The following is a 20053-nucleotide window of genomic DNA, read 5'->3' as shown; positions in this document are numbered from 1 at the left end:
AAATCAGGCTTATTTTCACTTCTTTTGGCCGAAAGCACAGTTGAAACAGCTCAGGCTCACAGTAATGACCCAGAATGGGTCCTGGTTTGGGATGGAAGGGACCTTAAATCCCATCCAGTTCCACCCCCTGCTGTGGGCAGGGACACTTCCCAGCAGCCCAGGTTGCTCCAAACCCCATCCAACCCGGCCTTGGACACTTGAGGGCTGCATCCCACTGGGTCAGGCAGACTGAGCACCTTCCCGTGGACATCACCTCTCTCTGAACTGCTGGATCTCCCAGCATTGTTGAATTATTGAAAGCACCACAGGTAATTTATGGATGTACCCACTTCCGACTCATCCCATATTCCCCCGGTGCCTCCTCCTCCTCCTCCTCCTCCGTCGCTGCGAGCGCTCACACTTTAATTTCTGTGAGCGTAGCGAGCTCTCGCTGCAGCAAATTAACCAAGATTTCCTAAACCCCAGTTTACTCCTCATTCATCTGTTTTATCCGTCATCCTGCTCCCGCTGCAGATGCCAAGAATCTCCTGAGTCACACACCGCGGTCACCGTGCCCCAGCTCGGGGACAAATCTGCCATCTACCAGACTTACTTCACCATTGCTCCCCAAGGTGATGATGTGGGATGGGGTGTTTTGTGCCAGTCCCCAAAAACCCACAGACACATCCCTGGCTTGGTGGCACTGCCTGGGACTCTCCAGCATGCCAAAGATGGAGCAGGGCTGGGAGACACCCCAAAACCCTCCCACTCAAAGCATCATTTTTACTGCAGGTTAGCATCCAATTTTGGGAGCAATGAGGGAGACACAGACATTTCCTGCAGCAGGGATGGATGGGGTCATCCCACAGCCCCTGGAGCAGAGAACTTGGGCTGATGCTGCAGGCGGATCCCCCTACGCAGGGGGGGTCTCCAGCCCATGTCCCGGCTGTGATGAGCGGGATGGGGCCGGGGCCACACGCGGGTGGCGGGCGCCAATTCCGCAGATGAGGCGAGCGCTGATTGCCACGCAGGGAAGCGCTGCCGAGCGGCTCTTGGTTGCCATAGGAACCATCAACCCCCCTGGGAAAAGCCAAATGACTGGATCGGTGGCTTCTCTGGCGGCGACAGAGGGGGGCTCTGCGTGGTGACACCCTCCTGCTCCAGGAACGGAGCGTGGTGACACCCTCCTGCTCCAGGAACGGAACCTGGGCAACCTCAGGGGGTGAAAGATGGTGGTGGGGATGCCTAAGGCTCCAGAGAAACCTTGGAGCCCCTTCCTGTGCCTAAAGGGGCTCCCGGAGAGCTGCAGAGGGATTTTGGACGTGGGCCTGGAGTGACACAGGGGAATGGCTTCCCACTGCCAGAGGGCAGCACGGGAGATTGGGAAGAAATTCTTCCCTGGGAGGGAGCTGAGGCCCGGCACAGATCCTTCAGAGGAGCCGTGGCTGCCCCATCCCTGGAAGTGTTCAAGGCCAGGTTGGACAGGGCTTGGAGGAACCTGGTCTAGTGGAAGGTGCCCTTGCTCAAGGTAGGATCTGGGATGGGATGGAACAGGATGTCCTGGCAGAGGAACAAAGGGTCCCTACAGATTTTACCAGGGCTCTGAAGGGAAAGTCTGCATTGTTGAGAACGTGCAGGATGTTGATAAAGATCCAAAGTTCTGAACTAGGATCCTCGCAGCTCTTTATCCCAAAAATGTGGCCAAAAACAAGATATTGCAATAATCCCATTGGGTTGCAATAAGAACCTGGTGAATCAAATTGATGAATTTTCAAGATTTACCCTCAAACTCACCCCAAGGCACAGCCTGGTCCTTTTCAGTTTATCAGGAACCATCACCTCCTGGGCCACCCTGAGCCTGAAGCAATACCTGAAAATACCCAGGCAGGTTTACTGATGCTCATCCCTCCTGCATAAGCGAGAAATCTTAATTTCTCCCTTTGCCATGGGGTGTTTCCAGGCTGACAGCTCCCTCCTTCCACGGAAGACGACACAGTTCCTGGGTCTCCATAATTATTTACATGTGGGCTGTGTTTATTGGCAATTAAATGGTTCGGTGGCTGCGAGACATCAGTCTCCTCTAAACATGTTGTCTGCCAGATTGCTTCCTGCCAGCAGTCCCTGTGGGACCGGGAATTCTGCCGAGCCCTCCGGGGCCGCCTGTGGATGGGGGGAGCAGCTGGCAGAGCTCCCCCCGGAAAGAGAGTGCTCCGACGGGCAGGTTTGGAATTGGGAGCCACGGGCAGGGCTGGGGTTGGGTTAAACACTGAGCAAACAGGCGGAGCTGAGCCCTGGAAGATCAGCGGGGTGGCAGGGATGGGGTGTGCAGAAGCATCCCGGGCTGGAGCAGGGAAGGGCGGGATGTGACAGGATGGGATGGGGCCGTGGCACCGCGTCCCCACCAAGGCAGCTGCCCCAGCCCCCCGGAGGACACTCACCACTTACAGTCTTCAGAGACCCACTGCACCGCTGCAGGGCTCACCCTTGCTATTGCAAGCCCTGGCTAAAGCCATTTTTTATACGGAATTGTCTGAAGCCAGCGAGCGGAGGGTGGATTCCTGCGGAGCTGCTCCAGGGAAGGCTCGGGCGCCCGGACTCTGGGTCTCTGCAGCACGGTCCTGTCAGCGCCAGGAATTTGCTGCCGTCCTGCAGTCCCGGCTCCAGGGGGCTCTTTGTGAGCACTCAGCAGGACAGACCCTCCAGCCCTGCCCTGCTGCCAGGGCTCTGCCACAAACCAGATGGCTTCACGGCCACCCCAAGCGTCCCCAGCTCCTCATCCCCAGCTGCTGCTTCCTTCAAAGCCCCCAAAAGCCTCCCACAGAACACCTTGATTCTGGATTGGGCTTGGATCAACCCGGTGTAGTGGAAGGTGTCCCTGCCCATGGTAGAAGGTGGGACTGGATGATTTTTGAGGTCTGTTCCCACCAAAATCATTCTGGGATTCTCCCCAAAGGACAGGCTCGTCGGGCTCTCATCAGCTTAACATCCACTTGGACTTGCCAGTGATCAGGAGGTGGGATTGAGGTGTGGGAAGATAAAGTAGCATGGGGATCCAGATATTTGTATGCATTTACTATGTTTTCACATTTTAAATCTCAAGCCTTTGCTAATTCCCCCTGCTTGGCCCTTTCCCAGGTTAGAAATGAGCCTGAACCTCCTGAATTCTGCTCTGCTGGTGGCAGGGATCTGAGCCTACACCCAGCCACACTCTTTATCCTTTACTCCTCGCTCTAGCACCTTAAAATTCCTTCAAACAGTGGCAGCTTCAACAGGGGTTTCCTCAGGCACCTGTGTGTTGCTGCTGGCTCCCACATCCCTGTTTTCTTCCTCACCTGATGCTCTGCAACAGCAGGAGGATTTGCTGGTTGCTTTGAGCTTCTTCCCAAGCCCCCGGTGCTTTCAGGAGAGCAGAAGGATGTGTTTAGGCCCCAAAGTGCCCTGCTGCTCCCCATTCCAGCTCCCACCAGCAAATACCACTCACCAGAGCCACTGAAAGGTGCAGTTTCCTCACTGATTCTGGGCCTCAACAAAGAGCTCTGCAGCTCATGGATAAACCCTGATGGAGATTTATTTTAGTCCCTCTCACAGCTCAACAGGGATTCTGTGGCTCCCATTAGCACTTTGGAGAGGTATAAAGCGAATTCCTCAAGCCTCTTGGCTCGAAATCACCTTGAGATTTGCTGAAAGCAACAGAGGATGCAGGTTATAACTGTGGGTCTGCAAAGGAAAAGGCTTTTGGAGAGTTTAAAATCCAAAGGTGTTTTTTCCCCAGAAGAAAAGGAAGCCACTTTGTCTGTCTATATGGGCAAGTGGAAAACAGACCTGGAAGATTCCTGGACAAAAGAAGAGGTTGGATATAACTGAGACAGGAGACTCCTGCCTTTTACCTGAGATGGGGCTCCAGCTTTGGTTCCTTTGGGATCCTGAACGTGGGGCAGCTCTCCCGAATTTGGTGGCACCAGCACTGTGGAAAGAGCGGGTGAAGTTCTACGAGCCCTTCCCATCCAATCATGGCACTTCTGATTTCTCCTCTTTTAACCCAAAGCACAGACTGTCAAGGACAAGGAACACCACGTGGAGGCACATGGGCCCTGGCAGAAGGTTCTTGACCGACAAGGTGTTCCCTCCTCCCTCCCGCTGGCGCCGGGCCGGGACATATTTTGCTCACGATGCAACTTCCATTATTTCCATGGCAACCATCCTTTGTCGGGGCTGAAGACTGGAGATTTTTTAACAACTCCCCGTTTGCCAATTCAAGCCCCAGAAGGAAGTGGGAAAGTTCTCATTCACATGCAAAATAGCTGCGATAAAAGCCGAGGGGTGCAGGGCGGGGGCAGCGCTTGGGCACGGCGCTTTTCATCCCAGCCTTCCTCGTTTCCTTGGTTTACAGGGCAAAGAGCCTCATCCAGGGATGTGCCTGACACCCTCTCCAACCCACCCATGGAAGGGGGCTGGAACTTGACGATCTTTAAGGTCCCTTCCAACCCAAACCATTCCGGGATTCTACGAATACTGAAATATCTCGACACACAATAGACCCATTGGCGACGCTTTCTTTTGGCTTTCAAATTCCTGCCTGCCAGGGAAGGAACATCCCAAGGATGTTCGTGCTCCAGGCAAGGTCCACAGCCCGTGGTGACCCTCGTCCATCAGGAGGGAGGCTGGGAGCCAAGAGGAGCAGAAGCCAGGCTGGTGTGATGCCGTCTGCAGGCGTCAGAGCAGCCGTCCCTGGCACCGCTCGCTCCCGCCGCCATTCCCAAAGCTTTATTCCCGCCAGATCCGGGGTCATGGCTACCAGCCAGCTTGGTGACTGGCAGCCTTAATGTGTTTATTTCAGCCCCAGTGCCTGGCCAGGAAGTCGGTTATTCCTGCAAAATCCACACAAGACCCACAGAAAAAGGAGAAACCTGACGTACACCCTGAGCTGAGCATGGGGACCACAGGGAACATATTCCAAAGCCCTTTCATGTTGCCAAAAGCCAACAGCTTGGGGTTTGGAAAGGGTGGAACGAGGCTTTGCAGGTGTAATGTTGGAATTAGTAAAGAAGACAACACATGAAGTGAGATTTTTGGAACAGCAAAGGTTCCTAACCTGTCTCGCTCCCTGGTCCACAGGGGAACACCAAACCAGCTCCAAATTCCAAAAACTGAACAGGAGAAGAAGTGACTGATGACAAAATACAGTAACATTGCGGTACTTCAGAGGGAATAAGAAGGTTTCTGTGTCATGAGGTGGAATTAAACTGTTGGGCTGTCTCCACATCCCTGGACAAGGTTCTACAGGGAAAACATGAGAGCAGCGGGGTCAGGGATGAGATTTATTAGCAAAAAATTGGAATAAGCAAGTGAGGAAAAAGCAGGGACAAACCTCGATGCTGAACCAGGGAAGTTTGGGGCATTCAGTGCAGAACTGAGAATTAACAAAACAGAATTCAAAAGGGAAAGATTCCCTTTAAATTCTGCGGGATAACTGCACGTGTAGGGATGGAAAGGTGGGAAAAGGAGCTGCCAGACTGGAGCAGATCCAAACCAGTTCATAAATTCATGTTCTCCTCCCTGCTCCTGCAGCCATCACCCCTTTCCCCGTGCTCCAGGGGATGGCTGAATCCTGCTCAGCACCTCTCACCTCCAGCGCCTGCTGTCAGCTCTGGAATCTCCTCCTGATTTATTCTACCCTGGAGAAACACCTGACAAAGGAAAGAAATGATACAGCTGCAGAGGGAGCTGACTTTTTTTCACTCTACTTGTACAAAGCTGCCACGGATAATTGTACCATTGGTCACAGATAAAAAGAAGCCCAGACAATGGAAGCCTGATAGATTTCTCATTTTTGCTGACCTGCAGACAAACTTCTTCCCAAGCTAGAAGGCCCTCCGTGAATTAAAATCCTCCTCATGGGAAGGTACAAGAAGGTGGGAGCTTGTTTGCTTTATTTAAAGAGAAAAGGGTGATCATTGGTGCTCAGAAAAGGAGAGAGAGAGTCTGAGAAAAGCAAAATCCTGTGCACAGTAAATTAGATTAAGGGGACAAGAGACAGAAATTTAATATAGAGAACAGAAGCTGCAGCAGATAAACAAACAAGCAGCACAAACCTTTAAAACTACTGAGAAATAAACATTTAATTAAAAACCAAACTACCAAACAAGTGGGAAATGTTCCCAGAAGCAAAGACAGCAAAGTCTCACCAACTTATTCCTAGTTAGGGAGACCTGGAGGTCAGGTTTAATTACAGCTCAGCCCACCCCCCCTCAGCAGCATCTGTCTTACAACCCAAAATCTGATTCCCAGCTGGATCTGGTGCCTTTGGCTGGAGGACAGATCTCCGGTTCTTCCATCACCAGGCACCAAAACCCCTGGGGACAGACAGGAATGCTCCTGATTTCAGAGTGGGCACAAAGAGAGAAAAGCCAATTTCTGACCCATTTTTGGCCTGGGATCATGCCCACAGATTCAGGACATGGCCAGGAGTTCAAATCCATGAATATTCCAGCAAATTCCCTCATACCCAGCCACGATCCCCTGAGCAAAGGTAAAAATCCCTCAGCCCAAACTGTCCTTGGCCACTTAGCCCAACAGTGGGCTTGGATGCAGCTCCATGCCCTTCTTTCAGACAATGTTAAAATCCTGAAGAAAATACCTTAAAAACGGGGAAAGAAAATTAAGAGAGGAATCCCAGGAAGTTGCCAGCTCCAAAATCACTTTGCACTAACTCCACAGCAATTAGGAACCCATTTTGCTGCTTTTTGTCCCTGTGTCCTGTTATGCTCCTGTTATGCATTGGGCTCCAATGTATCCCTTCTCCATGGGCTGGTTCTGCTCTGGCAATTAAAACATTAATTAATCACAACAAGAACAACCAATTCATCCCACCTTCGTGTTGTGGCTCAGCATGAGGGGCAGAGGCCTCCCCAAGGACACAAACAATCCCAAGGAAAAGAACTAACAGGCTAATTCATATAAAAACTTTATTAGAAACGAGGACACAGCCTCCCAGGAACAACATCCTGCCTTATCTCCCAAACTTTTACAATTTCAGAGCTGTAATTAAATACAAGAGCTATAAAAAGGGCGTGCACAGCTATTAAAGAAGGAAAAATCAATCCACAAATTGCCATTTTTTCAAACATGGCTGGAGAAAGGGTTTTTCCACAGTGGTCTCCATGCAGGGACCCACGAGGCTGAAAGCTGGCACGTGGCCCATGGGATTTGTTTCCCATTCTAAGGACCAGGATGGGCTTTGATCTTATCCTAAGTCTGTATTGCTTCAATTCAGAGAAAAGAGCAGAATGGGATGGCTTGATATTGCATCTGATACGTGATGTTGGGTAAATAGTTGTACTCCCAAAATCACTCAAAAAAGGGGTATTATCCTATCCCTAATTATTTTTCAATTGTAAATAATAATAATAAAAATAAAAACCAGAGGTGCTACTGACACAGAAATAATGACCAGCCTCATTTAAGTACCACCTACAATGAAAAAATAAAGGATAAATGGGGCCTGGTTTACCTTTTTACCCTATTTATACCCAAACCCCACCCAGAACTGGTTTAACAACACTATTTTTTAGTGCATCAAGTGCCATGTTAAGATCTCAATTCAACCAACTTTAGTACAAAACCCAAAAAAGGAACAAAAATACTTAAAATATATAAATTTCTCAGATTCCTTACAGGAATTCTCCACGTTGTGGCATAAAAAAAGGATTTAGAGCAAAAAAGAGATACAAAAGCTACTGTGCTAGAGCCAGTGGCGTACGTACACAGGAAAGTCAGAGAAGTACAAAAAGGATCCTAAGTAGTGAAGGCGGTGGAGAATATTTCATATAAACAGTGCTTGCAAAGTAGAAAATGAGGAAATAATGCATAGAGGAGCGTGCTTCACACAGCACCAAGGGCTGTGCAAGCAAATCCTTGTAGCCAAGGCAGAATTCCCAGCGTCTCTCGAGAGGGACTGCTCACTGCCTGCAGAACTCGCTGGTGATGTTGGGCAGGGGGTAGGCGAAGAGGGAGAAGTCCAGGATGTATTTGGGGAGGAGCTCTCTGATCAGCCGGCGCTGGGTGTTGCACAGGTAGTAGTGCAGCGTCTCGGCCGTGACGGGCTTGTACCAGGCCTGGCGCTCCGGGAAGCGGACGAAGGAGGGCGACTGGATGTGCTCCAGCACGTGGTTGGCGTCGGCGTGCAGCCGCTCGTAGGAGCCGATGAAGTCGTACCTGACGGCGCAGGGCTGGCACAGGTTGTAGATGGGCATCCAGTGCTCGTTCATGCGCTCCACATCCTCGTCCAGCAGGTACTGCAGGAACTCGGAGAAGGACACGTCGTCGCCGGCCGAGTTCCCCCCGTTCTTCCGGTACCGCCGGACGATCTCCACGCCGTACTTCTGCTGGTACTCCTTGATCTCCCCGAATTTATTCCGGTAGGCCGAGAGCAGCCTCTCCATGGGGTTCCGCACGAAGATGAACTTGTAGTAGTGCTTCAGGCGGTAGCTGATCTCCTCCGGCTTCATGTCGCCCAGGAACACCAGGTCGCTCTTGTGGTCCATCTTCCCCTGCACGTCCACGCTCTCCAGAGCCCCGTCCAGCACCTTCAGGATGCGCTTCCAGTTGGAGCAGGCCACCTTGGGCACGTAGCAGTAGAGGAAGCGGTACTTGTCGCTGACCAGGAGGTGCCGGAGCACCGTGCGGCGCTGCCCGGGCGGCAGCTCCCAGACGCTGCGGGGCATCGAGCGCTGCCCGCACAGGGCGCGGATCGTGCGGTTCCGCGTGTCCCGCAGCACCTCCAGCTCCAGCTCCGCCGCAGAGTCCCGCCCGTCCCGCCGCGACGGCCCCGCGGGCGGGTGCAGCGGCGGCGGCCCGACCTGGGCGAGGATGCCGCGCTCGATCATGAGGAGGAGCCCGCTGGAGGCCAGGATGACGCCGAACATCAGCATGGAGGGCAGGAGCGCCGCGCCCGCCGCGCCCCGGGAGCGCACCCGGCTGCGGCCCGGCGGGACCGCCCGGCGGGGCTCGGCGGGGCCGGGGCCGCGGGGCTGCATGGCCGGGAGCTCCCGGGCCGGGCCGGCTCGGCCGGGGCTGCGGGGGGGTCCGGGCTCGGCGGGGCGGGGCGGGCGCGGTGACGGCGCGGGGCGGAAGAGGCGGCGGGACCGCCCCGCACTGAGCCCGCCCCGCCCGGGGCCCTGCGGCGGGGACAGCGGAGTCGCGGCATGATCGAGTAGCGGGACTGGAGGGGACCTCAGGGCCCGTCCAGTGCCACCCGTGCCGTGGGCAGTGACACCTTCCACCAGCCCAGGTTGCTCCAAGCCCCGTCCAGCCTGGCCTTGGACACTTCCAGGGATCCAGGGGCAGCCACAGCTTCTCTGGGCACCCTGTGCCAGGGCCTCAGCACCCTCCCAGGGAAGAACTTCTTCCTAATCTCCCACCTAACTCTGCCCTCTGGCAGTGGGAAGCCGTTCCCCCTTGTCCTGTCTCTGCATCTCTAGGCCCAAGTCCCTCCCCAGCTCTCCTGGAGCCCTTTAGGCACTGGAAAAAGCTCTAAAGTCACCCTGGACTTTTCCCCGGGCTGAACATCCCCGGCTCTCCCAGCCTGTCTCCAGAGCAAAGCTGCTCCAGCCCTCTAATCACTGAATCACAGAATCGTCAGGTTGGGAAAGACCCTCCAGACCACTGAGCCCAACCTGTGACTGATTCTCACCCAGCCCAGAGCACTGAGTGCCATGTCCAGTCCTTCCTTGAACACCTGCAGGTTTGGAGACCCCCACCACTGCCTTGGGCAGCACCTGACAACCCTTTACACAAAAAAAAATTTCTTCCTGATGTCCAACCTGACCCTCCCCTGGTGCAACTTGAGGTCATTTCCTCTACTGTCCCTTGCTCCCTATGAGCAGAGCCTGACCCCCACCTGGCTGTACCTTTCTGTCAGGGAGCTGTAGAGATTGAGAACGTCCCCCTCAGCCTCCTTTTCTCTGGGCTGAGCCCCCCAGCTCCCTCGGCTGCTCCTCAGAGCACCTGCTCCCACTGATCATCCCTCTGGAGCGAGTTCAGAGCCGTCCCTCCGCCAGCACCTCGGCATGTCGGGATGTCAGTCAGGCCTGAGCAACACTTCACACTGCTCTCGTCCCGAAATACACCGAAGTGTCATTTCAAACAGCTCACCAGGTTTGCTCCGAGGTTCCGGCCGCTGCTGGCAGCACAGTTCACACCCCAGTGCCTCCGTGGCCTTGTGCAGTGATAATGGATGGTTTTTACAATACCAGGACAAACTATCCATACTGAGGCATTGTGCTCCACTTAAAGGAATTCTAGAATTCTGTTATCCTGCACAGGTTTAGCACCTGGAGGAGGGGAAGACGCTGGCCATGTGCTGAGCCGAGGAGGCTGTGCCACGGAGAGAGAGCCAAAGGGAGGGATTTTCCATCACTTGGCAGGCATTTCCCGCAAAGCACCTCTGTGAATGACCCCAGCCGCTCACCTGCTGCTCCGGGCCATCCCCTGGATGCCTGCGGCACTAACCCAGCCATCAGGCTGCCGTTTCCTCACGCAGCCCTTTCCCAAGTCATTCCACACTGCCATTGTTCTCCGCATTTTCCTTCAATGAGTTTTCCTAGCCTACCACGGGGCCTGGGCTCTTAACCAGCCTTGCAGGGACTCTCTGTCAGGAGCTTTCTTAACATCAAGAGAAAACCAGCTTCCACTTACTTCCCTTTGATCAGGAGCCAAGAGCATTTTGTCAGCCAAGGCAGACAAAGCACTTGGAGCGCAGCATGAGAGCCTGCAGCTAGATTATTGCACATTTCCCAGTTTTATTTGGATGTAAATACAGCATTAGCTCTAGGAAGAGACCGATATCCGACCTGCCACCAGCAAAGCTGCACACACGAAGTGTTATCAGATTCCTGCTCTCATTTCAGAGGGCAGGTCCTGATCCGATCTCAACACCAGCCCAAACTGAAGCCGTGCCAACATATATAATCCGTGTCACTGAGACAAAAATCAATCCCTCCTCCTGGGGAAAAAGCCTGATTGCAGCAAACTCCAAAGCAGCCAGGGGGAATTTTTATTTCTTCGAAGGCATGTTAGTCTGGCGCAGCTCATTCCTTTTTGTTCCTATTCCTCACTAATATCTCTAGGTCAGGAGCAGTTATTCAGGATAGCCCACTGGTTCTGGAAATGCAGAGAAACAGCAAACTGCCCACGAGGTCAGAGGGGCTATTTTCCAAAGAGAACTTGGATTTAATGACTGGTCTGAAGAGCAAAGGCATGGGGTGGGATGCAGAGTCTCTATAGGAACAGCACAGCCAAGCAAATACAGGGTTCAGGGGCTGGTTTGCAGGGCTAAACCCTGTGTCACCAGGGAAAATTATTTGTGGTTACACTCAGTGTGCCTAATTAACACCCAGAGTGAGTACCAATTTGATTTCCAAAGCAGTTAAAAGCCACCTAACGTTCAGAATGTGCAAAACTATGAGAATGTATTTCCCAGACAGATCCATTCTTTCAGAAAAAGCACATTTAGCAAATAAAATGTCACCGAGGAAACCCAACTTCAGGCTGCTGTGGTTTGCCTACAAGTTTATACAACACACCGCAATGATGGCAGGGTTTGGTTCTCTCTTCTGTGGAAGAAGGCAAACCCACACAGCCCTTCCCAGGGAAATGCTCTGCCAGGCCTCTGTGTGATCTACTATCAGGGGCTGGAGCAGCAGCCTCATCTCTAAAATTCCCACTTACAGGTATAAAAAGATTTTGTACTTCCCAGCCTTTCAAAATGCCTCCAAACCCCAATATTCACCTTAAGAGCACCACAGGCTCCACCCTGGGTAACTGGAGCAGTAAATATCTGGGCCTTTTCCTCACTGTTCAGTCCTCGTCCTGCTGCCTGTGAAACCACAGAAACATTAATTGCCTACAAATTCCAGCAGGAACTTCACACAGAGTAGAAAAACAACATTAAAATACATTATTATTATAATATTACATTATAATATCAATTCCCACCTTACAATGAGCGAGTCTCCCAGCAGCATTTATGCACACACAAGTTTAAGGAAGGCTGTAGAACTCACCTTGGCTGTCAGAAATCAGGAATATGTATCAGTGTGACAAGGAAAAGGTCAGTTCCCAGAGGGGCTGAAGAGAAAGACTGAGGGACACCCCTGTCCTTCCAGCTCGGAGTGAGGCTGGACACTGATGTCATCACAAATGCCCTGCCAAGGCTCTGCTGGCCTTTGGGGTGAGATCAGATATTTATTTTGGTCTGAAGAACTGCAAAAAGGACAAACGGGTGAGGCCTCTGGAAAAGCTGAGCAAGAGAAAGGTTTATTGAAAAAACATCAGTTTGGGCCGATGCCAGCTTCCCAGACAAGAAACAGGATGGTGATTCCTATCAGAGGAGACCCCCTGGATTGGTTAGAGCAGCTCTGGATCAAAAAGTAAAACAAGCAAAGGAGGAGAGATCCGATGCTGCGTCTGCGTGTCCAGAGATTATCCCGTAATTTGGTATAATAAAGCCTCTTATCCAAGGGGATAAGCACAGAAGCCGCTCCACAATCAGCTCACTACCGAGGCAGAGTTTCCTATCTCTGGGGAAAAAGCCTTTTTAAACAAAGTCAAACACTCTGGATGAATACACTGAGTAACTCCAAGGAGATGGTCAAACACAAAAATCACTGTTTTCAAGGAAAACTTTGTGCTGACGGATCTGGTTATAAATTCATTGCTATGCAGTTGGCTGGACTTGCAAAGACCTCGCTCTGAGCTCAGATCCTTACTCAGTTCCTCACGCTGAGCTCCGTTCCACTTTCCCCGCTCCGCTGGGCACTGTGGAATCGCTTCCGAACGAAGCCTTCCCGGGAGGTTCAGCTCCTTAGCGCCAGGAGAACCAGCAGGCACCGCTCGCTCTTCCCCTTTGGATTTGGGGTGAGGAGGCAGGGAGCGAGCCGGAGCGCATCCCGGTCGCCGGGGATGGCACAGACAGCGGGGCGGCAGCGGAGGCTGCGGGGCTGCAGCCAGCAGGGCTGGCAGACACTGCACGGATCCGCATCCCCCCGGGCAGCGCGGAGCTGTCACACACTCCGGAGGTCGGAGCGAGGGCAGGAATGCCGCAGGCGCCAGCGCCACGGGGACAGCGGCTCGGGCAGAGCTCGCCCAGTTATTCTCCCGCTCCCAGATCTACTCCCCCAAAAATCAGGTTGACATGCAAAGCCCATTGCCAGGCTGAGCGTATCCAACTTTAAGCCAGTAACAACCACAACTCCCTTGTTGCACCCTTTATCCTCCCGCTGACCCACCTCTGATCGCTCTGATCCCTCTGAGCCCAGGGCTGCTGGATGCACACACACGCATCCTCGCAGTCGCAGCCAGCCGGGGTTTTACAACCAGCGCTCAGTACAAACACACATTAAATCCAACACAGCTCCCAAACCTGTGTCGCAGGAGAGCCTCCAAGTCTCTTAACTCATTCCAGGTCTATCTGCTGCTCTTTACACGGAGTTTCCCGAGGCTCCCAGGCGGCTCCTGCGGGGCTGTAATGAAGTCGTGACTCTGTGTGAAGTTCCTGCTGGAATTTGTAGGCAATTAATGTTTCTGTGGTTTCACAGGCAGCAGGACGAGGACTGAATCTGCTCCAACACCTCCAAAACCTGCAGCATCTCATCCCTGACACCAGCAATCATTGTCCCCAAGGCAATGGAACCGATAAGGACCCATTTGACGGAACCCTGTTGAGGTTTGTAACATCCTTCCGTGCGCTAGGAGGGATAATGGCCTGTGAAACGACATGCTTTGCCCCAGGGAAAGTATTTAATGGGATATTGGAGACTGACGGTGGATGGGTGCTGGGAAGTTTTGGGGATGAGCTGAACGAGAGGCGGGGATCTGGCTGGAAACATGGACAAATTTATTCTGGAGGGGACAGTCAGACATTGGAGGAATGCTGCCATCTGTATAGAGTCCAAGCTGGCAGACTCACAGAATCCCAGAATTTGGAAAGAGCTAGAAGATCATCAGGTGCAATCTTCAGTTGTGGTACTTCAGAAAACTTCTCAACATTCTGGTTTTTTTCTTATTCTTCTTGATAAGGTTTTCCATTTGTAACCTGGATTTTATAGGAACAGGAGGTTTTGTGCCTTCAGGCCATCCTAGGCAACATGTTATTTAAATTGCTGTGTAATCCCTAAAAACATTTTCCTGAGTATTCCAGAGGCACTTCCCAAGAAAGTCTGAGGGTTTATCATCAAGCCCACTGTAAATTCCAGTCGGAAATCCTGGGTCCATGAATCACAGCAGCATCACTCCTACTTTATTATTACTGACACACACTTATGTATACACTCAGTTTGTTTTTCCATGTTAAACTCCCTGTGTGTGCACAGCAGGATCCTACTGGTGCTTTTAATGAATAAATATGTAGAATTAATCAGAAATTTTCTCTAAATGCAACATATTTGGAAAGTTATTTCCAGTGTTTTCAAGCCTGAAATGTATCAAGGTGGTTTGGAAAATGAAAGGAAGAAAAATGAGGAAGGAAATAGGAGGATCTAGGGGAAGGCAAAGAGCAAAGAGTAAGTGAATCCCATCACTCATGAAAAATTAATTATTAGAAAAATGAGTTATTATAAAACATGAGCCATTGGTAATTAGATCAAAGGACATAAGTGACTCCAGCAAGAATTCTGGCCTGACATCTGTCCCAACAGGATTAATTTAAAATAAACATCAGGAAGAATGAAATAAATCAGTCCATCTGTCCTTCCTCTTGCTCTGGACCACAGAAGACTGAGGCTTTCTGTTAAAGAGTGATGAAAGAGAGGGGAAAAAAACCCACTATCAATTAAAAAAAAAAGTTGCATTATTTCCAGATTTTAGAAGAAAACTAATTGGGAAAGTTAAATTACAAGAAAATTTGCTCAAATATTAGGAAAAAAATGGGTTAGGAGCAAGGGGTCTGCCCCTGGAAATGGGGGACTGCTGCCTGCCTGGATCCTGGTTTCCAGACCCACATGAACCTGTGGGGCTGTTTTTGGGCCATCACATTCCTGAGACAGGGAGGTCCCATGAGGAAATCGATTCCCACGGGGAGTCTCAGTCTTCATCTCGCAGGGAGGCGAGAACAAAACTCAACTGTGCTCGTTAACATGCCATGTAATTCCCTTTTTATAAACTAATTATCTGATGTGCTACGAAGCCAATCCCACTCGTGGATCTTTGGCTGTGATAGGGAGAAACATCCCCCAGTCTGGGACAGGGAGAAACATCTGATTGCTAAATCACCCTCACTCTGAGCAGTTCAGAGTCTGCTCCTTGAGAAATCCATCTCCATGACCCAGGGCAGCAGAGGATGCTATTTTCTTCTAGGGAGGTCATTTGTGTGGAAGGAAAAAGAGGGGGGAAAAAGGATTCATTGGAGGTGAGGGACCATTCTGTGATCTGACAGCACAAACCACTGCACAGGCTGACTGGGATGTGGTGGCCAGGGGCACTTGCTCTGCTCCTTAAATCCGGGTTCAGGGACCACCCAAAAGATGGAGGAAAAATCAGAGCCAGCTTTGGGCAGCACAATCTCTACATATTAAAAAGAAATAAAAACGAGATGTTTCAGGGACGAAGGAAACCCAGGGAATTTGCTCTGTGCCCTGAGCCAGGCGCTGAGGAGCAGGAGAGTTCACCTGTTGCAGAAGGAGAAGGGAGTTTTCTCACCAGCTCTTCCCAGCGAACTTGATTCTTCCAAAACCATGATATTCCCAGTGTGGGAAGCAGAAATGCTCTGGGAACAACCACAAACTGCTTCCTCGTGGGAAATCTGGCTGCCTTCCTGTTCTTTTCTCATTTATGGAGTGCTAAGTGCTGCCAGGTGCCATTGTCCCTAACCCAGCTCTTGAATGGATTTTTACAGTCACTGCATCCCTGCTCAGGCAGCAGCACAGGAATAGCAGTGAGCATGGCCACAGAAAAAACTGGATTATTGATGAAATTATATGATTATTAATTACATTATTTATGAGTGCAGAGAAAACAGAGCAACAAAGCAAATTTCCAACAACCTGGCTCACTGCGGGGGTTCCCAACCCCGCTTTGCACCATATCCTTTCAAAAATCCCTCTCCATTAGAAGAGCTTGCTTGTTGTTTTCTAATACAGCTATTCCAGTGCTCCTTCTGAGAGCGGAAGAGTATTCCTGGAGAGGCAGGTTTTTTCCAGCCCTGTTAAATTGATTTGCTTTTAAGAATCACTGGGCGGTCGAACCGCTCTGGCTCCGGCTTGTTTGTGCAGAACACTCTGGAGGGGTTTATAGAGATATTAAAATTAAATATGAAGTCATGGAATAAATGGGGCCTCCATTCAGTGTGCCTTGTAAATCCAGTTTAAATGGTTCCCTTTATTAAATATCCTTTCCTCTTAAAAATGGATTAACTGCTCTCGCCGGAGGCGCTGACGGAGAAGCTGTTGGATCCCTATGGCAACGCCATGCTCCCAGAGACCCCTCGCTCCGTGCCAGCCCCGTGGCTTCATCCTAGTCCAGGTATCCCCCTTATACCATCTCCAATTATTAATCAGCATCTCCCACTATTAATTACAACCCCGAGGCCAGCAGTGAGTGCTGTGCTGCAACTTCCCACAGCCTCAGTGTGTCCCATCCCCTATGGAACGCATGGATAGAGGTTGGATGCCTTTCCCAGCACACCTGGCAGTGCTCACCTGATTCTTCCTCTGTCCCCCTGATTTTTGGGCTCATTATTTTCCTTCTCTTCCTACTTTTGGCCTCAGTTTCTTGCACTGCCCAGTGCCGCTCCCAGGGGCCCTGCAGAGCTCTCAACATGTGCTCCAGGCTGGCGTTTGGAATTTAAGGAAAATTCATATATAAAGGGGTGATTTAGCTGGATTTTGGGGTTTTGCAGGAAGCTCAAGCAGTACAGTCCTGGCCAGTCCCCATGTGAACCCTCAGCACAGTTCCCTTCCCAAGGGCCAGACAGGAATGACCTTTCTGCCAAGGGCTTTATCACAGGAAAGAGCCTCCCAGAATGTCCAGCTTGATGTTTCCAGAAAAATGGCTCCCTGCACTGCTGCTCCAGGACCCTGAGGTTTTGGGCACAGGGATGCAGCCATGGCAGGAACAGCAGCTGGAGAAGAACATGAAAAGCTCAACCTCATTTTTATTCAGTTTTAAGTGACACAGGCAGTGCAGGAGCCATTCCAAGAGTGGCTCTGCAAGGCTGCGGCTGCTTTCCCATGGATGGAGCCTGTGCCAATGGAGCTGGGGGCTCCCTGTGCTGCCACTGCAGCATTTGGAGCAGCATGGAGCAGCAAGAGCCAACGCTGGCATGCAGGGATTAGCGAGCAGTTATCCATCATTTCCCCTCAAGCCCCCAGCTCGCTGAGCCAAGTATTTATCCCATATGGATGGGGTGACAAGGGCACAGTAAAACAAAAACTTGCCCACACTCAGGTCCCTGGAGCCACCAGGTTAAGGGGATGTGTATCCCTTTTCCCTGTGTGGCACCAACCCTGCCAGGGCTGCTCCTGCCACCAGTGATGGGACAAATCCTACTCCCTGCATGGCTCCTCCATGGGCAGAGACAGAGCTGGGTGGGTGCTGGAGCACTCTGTCACATTCATGTGACAGTCCCAACTGCTCCTGTCTCTTGGCTCAGGGATTTTGGCACAATAACAGCCAATTATAATTAGCAGCATTAAAGCCCCAGTTAAATGCAAGCAGGATCTCGTGGCTTTCACTCCAGGTGGGAAGACACTTCAGCCAGCCCTGGATGCTGCTCTGGATCTGCTTGGCTGGGACATGTGGGGAGTGAGGTGAGGAAACCCCAAGAAGGCTCCCACAGCAGCATCAGGAGACCAGCTGGCACTTTGCCTGGAAAAAAGAGCTGCTCCAAAGCAGAACAAAGAGCCACGCCAGCATCCCTGAATCTGCAGGACACTGCTGTGCCTCTCAAAGGACTAATTCCCAAAGGTCAGGATGCATTTTCAACAGCTCTCACCCTCTCAGCACGCTCATCCTGCTGCCCAAGCCTTATCCAAAGCCTCCAGAAGTGCCCACAGCCCCAACAGCTCCTTCCCAGCACCCCAAATGCCTCCTTCTCCCTGCAATTGCCACAAGGCTCTGTCACCTTCAGACCACACATTGAAATGAGGGAAATGGGACACAGCAGGTTGGCTCTGCCAGGTACCTGAACCACTGCTGGTCATCAAAACCTGCCAGGGGATGCCCAGTTGGCCGAAGCCGGGCAGGATTCCAATGGCCGCACACCTCACACTTTCCAGACAGTGAGCCCATGCCTTTCTGACACATGGAGGGCTCCAAGGACAACCTGTGGCCAAAAGGACTCTGCCTCAGTGGCAGCAGAACATTCCTGGCAGTGTCAGTCATGCTACAAGAGCAGTTTGCTGAACGTCAGATCCAGGAGAGCTGGATACGGCTCTGCGCACCTCCCTCGGGTAGCAGATTTCAACAGTAAATCCAATTTTGTTTGACATTAATCCCAACTTTTCAGCCTGCCACAGATTATCCTTCTGGTGATGGCTCGCCACGCAGGAAGAGAGGGATGGAAAAGCTTTTTCTTGGTTGTCTTTCCAAAGGATCTCTCTGAGGGAGCATCCACACCTGGATAAGCACCAGAGCTGGCTGTGGGTCATGCACAGGGGGAAGGTTTCTGTTCCATTTCTGGCACCCACATCACCGATGGCTCCCAGGAACCAGGTCACATTAAATCCAACTGGGAAATCTCAAATTGGTTCTTCAGCAGAAATCCCAGGCCACAGGGTTGGGAATATCATGCTCAGTAATCCCACAGCGGCTCACAAATGTGCACGTCCCCGGATGAGCTCCTTCCTCCCCTTGGGAAGAAAATTCCCAGATGAATTAACTTCATCACTGTGGTTTCCTTTTTCAGGAATTCTCTTGATCAGCTTCTCCAGGTCTGTGCTTCTGGCAGCTCCCTGCAAGAAGCTGTGCTGACAAGGCTGGGAGCAGGAAGCAAAAGGCAAGGATCCTCTAGCAAAATCCCTAATGCTAGGAAGAAATTTAATCAGGAATTTAAGAACGGGTGTGATGCCAGCAGGGCAACAGGGACTGAGCAGCTTCAGCTCATCCAATGGGACCATCTCAGAATCTCCTGCTCAAGGTGACCTGGAAGTGAAAGATGCTGCAAATTTTCAGAAAGATGCAGCTGGGGTCCAATGGATTATCCAAGGGCTATGGATGCAGTTCTGCCATGCCCAGCCAATGTGCACTGAGGCCACAAGCCACATGTGCCCCTTGCACCCTTCTCTGAAATTAAAAACTAATTCCATGTCAGACATTACTCTTTCCTTCTGCCCATTTTGTTCCCAGAACTCATCCCCTCCCTTCCCAGGTGTGCAAGAGCCATAGCCCCAGGAAGCAACAGAACATTTCAACATGGAATGGAAATCATGAAAGTCAAGGAAGAGCCTGTGGGACAGCTCCAGAGGAGCCATGGCTCAGGACTGTGGGAGTGGCTGTGTCACCACCCAGGGCCATGGGAGCTGCTCCCCCTGAGGATGAGTATGCAGCAGCCCCTGCAATCTTGCACATGCCTGTGCTTTCAGCCTTGCACCCCCAAGCTCTGTCGCTGGCTGGGAGCACCCCTGAACAGCTCTCACCTGCATGTGGCTCCCACCAGGTAATCCCGATCCCATTATCCTGCTCCTCACTGCTTCTCAAGCAGGTTATTTGACTCCTGTCTGCTGTTCTCCCACTTGGAATCCTTCTGGCCCCTTGGGATGTCTGTGTAGATGGCTCAGCTATTGGACCTGTCCTCAGGGTGCATGTGGCACTTGGTGCCACAGGGCTGTGACACTCAGATGGCAGAAGCTGGTGGAGAGAGCATTCCAAGCAAGACACTTTTCCAAAGCAACATTCCCAAATGCTTCCTTTAGGGCTCCTAAAGCCTACCTGAGACAAAATGTGTCACCACCACCTGCCCTGCCTGGACAGCAGAGACTCAAATACTCCACTGACAGCCGCTGTCAAGAGCAGACTGGAGAAAAGTCAGTCAATCCCTGCCTATCCTGTTGCCACTTGCTCTATTTCCATGGAAAACCCAACA

At 51.7% G+C, this 20053-nt stretch overlaps 1 protein-coding gene across 1 annotated transcript; it reads right to left on the bottom strand.

The window, feature by feature from the left end:
* Positions 1 to 6927: 6927 nt before the first annotated feature.
* CHST14 (carbohydrate sulfotransferase 14) lies at positions 6928 to 9029 on the bottom strand. The gene has a single exon (XM_059848752.1). The coding sequence runs from the start codon at positions 9012 to 9014 to the stop codon at positions 7938 to 7940; it is 1077 nt and encodes a 358-aa protein (XP_059704735.1). The 5' UTR covers positions 9015 to 9029; the 3' UTR covers positions 6928 to 7937.
* Positions 9030 to 20053: the final 11024 nt, after the last annotated feature.

This window comes from Haemorhous mexicanus, chromosome 6, assembly GCF_027477595.1.
Source record: "Haemorhous mexicanus isolate bHaeMex1 chromosome 6, bHaeMex1.pri, whole genome shotgun sequence".
In the NCBI taxonomy this organism is placed as follows: domain Eukaryota; kingdom Metazoa; phylum Chordata; class Aves; order Passeriformes; family Fringillidae; genus Haemorhous; species Haemorhous mexicanus.
This window is presented reverse-complemented; position numbering and strand designations above follow the sequence as displayed.

Bases quoted from the DNA above. Each gene is read 5' to 3' on its own strand.
- CHST14 (XM_059848752.1), bottom strand. From the start codon at position 9,014: ATGCAGCCCCGCGGCCCCGGCCCCGCCGAGCCCCGCCGGGCGGTCCCG.